The 5688-nt window shown below is 32.7% G+C and overlaps 1 protein-coding gene across 3 annotated transcripts; it reads left to right on the top strand.

Moving 5' to 3' along the window:
• Positions 1 to 501: 501 nt before the first annotated feature.
• LOC112522569 (uncharacterized calcium-binding protein At1g02270-like) lies at positions 502 to 5688 on the top strand. 3 transcript variants are annotated; one of them, XM_025131821.1, is made up of 10 exons: positions 502 to 785; positions 983 to 1087; positions 1174 to 1279; positions 1629 to 1849; positions 2194 to 2270; positions 2373 to 2481; positions 2558 to 2683; positions 3260 to 3370; positions 3453 to 3560; positions 5050 to 5688. In XM_025131821.1, the coding sequence occupies exons 1-10, from the start codon at positions 669 to 671 to the stop codon at positions 5281 to 5283; spliced, it is 1314 nt and encodes a 437-aa protein (XP_024987589.1). In that variant the 5' UTR covers positions 502 to 668; the 3' UTR covers positions 5284 to 5688. The 3 variants fall into 3 exon arrangements, with proteins under 3 accessions (XP_024987589.1, XP_024987669.1, XP_024987753.1); XM_025131901.1 differs by having other exon boundaries at positions 521 to 785; positions 997 to 1087; XM_025131985.1 differs by having other exon boundaries at positions 776 to 785; positions 978 to 1087.

Below are 5688 nucleotides of genomic sequence, written 5' to 3'. Positions count from 1 at the left end.
AAATTAAATTACAATAAAAAAAAATTAAATTAAAAATTTACACAAAAAATGAGAAATTTTAAATAGTTAATTTTAAGTAAATATTGATTTTATGTGGTTTTGAGAAAGTGATAATGTTTTTATTTTTGAACAAAATATAAATTTAAAAATATCATAAAATTTTAAAAAAAAATATCGATATCAGTATTAAATTAATTTTTTTAAAAGTTATTGTATTTTTTTTTATAACAAACAAATTTAATTTAGGTTTATAATATATTTTTTTATAAAGATAATAACTAATTATTCTATTAGTTATTAATAATTATCCTAATTATATTTTAAATTTTTTTATATTTAAATGAGATGTTTAAATGATTTGAAACCAATCAACCCAACCATTAACATCCTGATATAAACATACTTAAATGCAGGTTTCATTGAAGTACTGTTAAAAGTTATCATATTCTAGCTCAAAAAATATGTACATATATATATATATAACACGGTACTCCCACAGAAATACAAGAGAGCCCATTGTCTTCCTCCACAAACAGATATTTTCTCCCCAATCACCTTCTTTTCTCTTCTTAATTTTCTCCTCAAATTCCGATCCACCCAAACTCAAATCGCTCATCAATCACACATTCTTTTAAATAAACACCCAAGAAACAACAAAGGAGACGAGAATGGCCAAGAAAAGGGTCTCAAGAATCGGCAATTATGCTGCCATTGCAGACCCTAATTCTTTTTCATGCACAACCTTCAACATCCTTGCACCCATCTATAAACGCCTTGTTCACCAGGTAAAACCCATCTCTTGTTTCTCTAATCTTTTCACTTCTTCCAACACCAAATTCAAAACTTTCCTTAATATTTATGGTGTTGTGTTATTTGGGTTTTTTCTTTTCAAGATTTTGCCTTCTTGGCAAATGTTATTCTTGAATCTTGGTGGGTTTTGATTCTTTTTTTCAAATTATGCTCTATTTCTGGGTAAGAACAGGATCTTGCTTGCAGAGAAAGCGAAATCAGAGCGTACTGGTTGAGTAGGAATGAAAGGATTTTGGATTTGCTCTTGTGTGAAAAATCTTCAATCATCTGTCTACAGGTTCCAATAACTTTCATATTTTCAAACCCTTTTCTCTTATCTTTTTATTTGTATGGAAATATTCATCTTTTTTCACTTTGAAATAGGAGTTTTGGGTTGGAAACGATGAACTTGTTAACATGTATGACACAAGGCTTAGTGATGCAGGATACATCAATTTCAGGCTTGCACGTACCAACAATCGTGGTGATGGTAAGTTATTGCTCAATTGCAATTTGTTTATGATTTCACATTTTCTGTTTGTAATTGGGAATATGATCAAGTAGGAGAGATTCAATCTTTTTTGTTTCTTTTGGTGTCTTATTTGTAAAGCTGAGTAGGAAAATTTGTCTGCATTACCTACCCAACAATACAAACAAATGAAAGAATCTGTCTGCACAAGGACTTATTCAATTTGGGCATCTAGTCTCTGTTATGTTCCTATATGGTTTAAACTATAAATATATATCCAATGGTGTCATTATCATCTCTGATTATTGGCAAATTGAAGACCCTTTTCATGTTTTACAAATCTTAAGGTTTTTATGTTGGAATATAACAGGGTTGTTGACAGCAGTCCATAAAGATTACTTTCGGGTCATAGACCATCGAGAGTTCCTCTTTAATGATTTTGGAGATCGTGTTGCTCAGCTTTTACATGTTGAAGTAATTGCCCCCTTCAATCAGTGCAGAAACAACATTGCTTGCCAAGAAATTCTTATAGTTAACACCCACTTATTGTTCCCACACGATTCGAGCATGTGTTTGGAGAGATTGCGCCAGGTAAACCATCCTCCATGATGATATACATATTAATACATACATACATAGGGTCCAATTTAGGGGAAAACCTCAAAAAATGAAAAATTGAGGAACAACCCGGTAACCATTTTTGTATGCACAAGTAATTTGTCCGGTATGAACATGTTACACGTGCATTAAACAACTTCAACTACTTGTATCTACATGTACATATCATACAGATTAATGGTTATCAGGGTATTCCTCAGTTTTTCATTTTTTTGGGTTTCCTGAACCTCGCCTCCCCCTCTCTCTCTATATATGGAAATGTTTGTGGTATCTTCTGTTTTTGATCAGTGTACTAATACCAATTGTGGGTTTAATAGGTGTACAAGATCCTGCAATCTGTTGAAGCTTATCAAAAAGAAAACAATCTTAGTCCGTTGCCCATCATTCTTTGCGGGTAATTATGATATTGGTCTATTTACCTTGTAAACTTTGAGGAAACTTTCTTATATTTACTTTGTATGCTAAATATAATCTTTATATGTTTCTTTATTGTAAGTGACTGGAATGGGAGCAAACGAGGCCATGTTTTCAAGTTCCTTAGATCACAGGGATTCGTGTCATCATATGATACTGCACATCAGTACACTGATGCTGATGCACATAAGGTTGATTTCAGTCACTTGTTCGTAATCCTCTTGTTTCTTTATGGCATTTTATAATCAAGATTTCGCCTTTATGCAGTGGGTTAGCCATAGAAATCATCGAGGAAACATATGTGGTGTAGATTTCATATGGCTTCTTAATCCAAATAAGTACAGGAAAGTACTGAAAACAAGTTGGAGCGACGCAGTCTTTGGACTATTCAAGGTACACAACCTTTTGGTTAAAATTACTTGTTAATTTCACTTTATTGTTTGTGATTAGTTGCCTTTAACCTATGGCTATGAAAGAAAGTTAGTAACTCTTAGATTTGGGGATTCAGTATGGCTCATCGCTTTCTGATGCTGGCTGCCAGTGTTATTAAGCAGTGAGTTATCTCTAATCTTTTTGATGCTTAATTTGAAGATGGTCTTTCCTTTTTTTTCCTAATTTTTTTTGCTTAAAAGACATTACATATATGTATACATATATAGGGTCAGGTTCAGGGAAAAACCACAAAAAAGTGAAAAGTGGAGGAACACCCTGTATGCACATGTGCATACAAGTAATTCGTAAGGAATTTGTCCAGTATGCACATATGCATAACATGCACACGTGCATAGAAACCAAGAAATAACTTCAACTATTTGCATGCACATGTGCATACCGTACAAATGAATCGTTACCGGTGTGTTCCTCAAATTTTCTTTTTTTGGGGGCTTTCCTCTGAGCCCCTCTCTCTGTATATATGTATATGCATGATTATAACATTATTCCTCTCTAACCAAGGCTTTTTATTTTCAGTATCATGTGAGACGGGCTTCACTCATTGAAGAAGATGCATATGCATTTCTTAAGGCTGATAATGATGGTGATTATATTACTTACTCGGGTTTTTGTGAAGCATTGCGCCAGGTATCTACATTATCGTATAGAATTGTACAAAGTATGTCACCTCCATCGGAAATGTGAACCTTTTATGTCTCTTTTTATGTAGCTTAATTTTATTGGTCATCCGAATGGCCTCAGTAAGGAGGAGACGAAAGACCTCTGGGTTCAAGCCGACATTGATGGCAATGGCGTTCTTGATTATAAAGAATTCCAGGTACCAACTTTGTTTTCTTTGAACTTGTTATTTTATATATACTAGTTGTGTACCCGCGCAATGCGGCGGGAGCCATGAATTTTAACGATTTGGAAGTTCCACTGGTTCTATAAGATAAGATTTAACGATGATGTAAGTTACACTTGGTCTTTACATATTAATACAGTTTGAATACATAAGAGTTATGGTTCCAATTACAGACTATCGATGAAAAAAATTGTATGACAGTTTAAAATCCAATATATTTAAAATCCAACATATTTAAACGACTCTACAAATGTATTTGATTTACATCAAGAGCAAAGAACCAAGAAACTTGAGTTTTAAGATAAACACTCAAAACCAATAAAAAAACTACAAATTTGACAGATCATAAGCCATGAAAAGACAAAAAAAAGATGGGTTTTAGAATAAAATTTCAACTGCTTACCCTCTTTTTTGTCCAGAAACTCATATTAAGGTTGAATTAATACATGTATATATATATATATATATATATATATCAAAAAAACTCAAAAACATATTATACAGTGCAATTTGGACAGCCTAACCCCAAAATATATAGTATATATATAAATAAATAACTATAAAAGTATAAATCATAAATATTAAAAATATTTTTTCACAGTATATATAATATATAATAATATAATTAAGTCAAAAACTATTCAATATTGGACTCATTTCGAAGGTATTAACGAGACGATTATAATGGTGTAACTTGTTAAAATAAAAATGTATTTTTTAAACATGTTTTAATTGATATTCGATTATTTATGTTAATTTGATAAAGGTTTAAAATGAAACATTTAAAAGTAAATGACGATAAGTAAATTAATTAATTAATTATAGGGGTATAAAATGTAAATTTAAAATTATAATTTTAAAAAAATTGGTTGTGAGAGTGTGAGCGAATGTGAGGAGAGGAGTGGGTGAAAAAGTGAGTATAAAGGGTATTTTGGTCATTCAGAATTTTAAGACTTTAAGACTTTTACTAAATTTGCTTAATAAGATAGTATAGATATATATATATATATATATGTATGTATGTATATATCTATACTGTATTATAAAGCATTTAGTTAAGGGGTTATTTGGTTGGTTTTTCATTAAGTCATGTGGGAGGGGCAGGCTTTGAAAAACTTGGCTTTCTGCATACGACTTCCCCAATAAACTTACTGAATAAGCCACTTTCTATACTATTAAGCCACTACCAAACAGTGATGTATAGCTGACAGAATAAGCTGTGAGGCTCATGAAGCTCATTAAGCTGTTAACTAACAGGCCCTAAAAGTCTTATAAGCAACTTATTAAGTGTTATCCCTTTAATTTCAAGTTTAGAAGTAACCACTGCATACGTGTAGTTTTTAAAGCTCTTTGAAGTCCATGAGTACACATCTAGGATGGTATATATGGGAGTCCTTTTTATATAAAGTTTATGTATCGGGTTATGGCTGTATTAAATTTATATCGGCCTTTGACAAAGCAGCAACGGATATGGAAACCTATGAAGTATGAACAAACAGAAGATGCAATCAAGATCCAAGAAGATGTCGTGAATGGCACACAACTGACTATAGGGTACAACGTGAAGAATGCGGTACTCTATCCATCTGAAGCAGAAAAAGGAACGTGGCCGGATGATTACTCACTCTCTGATCATGCCCGTCTCACTGTTGCATTTTCACCTGTTAAAATGCCACGCTCTCGCCTCGTTTCTTGATGATGGTTGTCAAGTTCAGGTCATGCCTGACTTTGTCGAGAAACAAAGAATGATGGTTGAGTTGTCAAGTTCAGGTCATGCCTGACTTTGTGTTCAGGCATGACCTGAACCCGGAAACGTCTTTGAAGGTATGGTAAATGATCTCGGAGAAATATTGGCGCCGATGATGGATTTTCGGTCAGTGCTTTAGGAAGCCTCAACCTTGGGGACCTGGTTATAGGATTTGAAGATGCTGAATTAAATTTTGGAACATGTATTATTGGGTTAGGAAGATACTATAATCCAGTTTCAAGCACGTTCTTTATTTTAGATGCTCAGGGTCTTCAATTAACTGGTTTGGTTTTATCTGGTGATTTGTTATTCCTATAATTTATAAATAGTTTATTTTCTACTAGAAGGGTATTC

Source organism: Cynara cardunculus (assembly GCF_001531365.2).
Source record: "Cynara cardunculus var. scolymus isolate 2C chromosome LG 1, CcrdV1, whole genome shotgun sequence".
NCBI lineage: Eukaryota > Viridiplantae > Streptophyta > Magnoliopsida > Asterales > Asteraceae > Cynara > Cynara cardunculus.
This window is presented reverse-complemented; position numbering and strand designations above follow the sequence as displayed.

Coding starts and splice junctions, on each gene's coding strand:
- LOC112522569 (XM_025131821.1), top strand. CDS start 669: ATGGCCAAGAAAAGGGTCTCAAGAATCGGCAATTATGCTGCCATTGCA. Junction 2,271..2,372: donor TTGCCCATCATTCTTTGCGG/GTAATTATGATA, acceptor CTTTATTGTAAG/TGACTGGAATGGGAGCAAAC. Junction 3,371..3,452: donor TTTGTGAAGCATTGCGCCAG/GTATCTACATTA, acceptor CTTTTTATGTAG/CTTAATTTTATTGGTCATCC.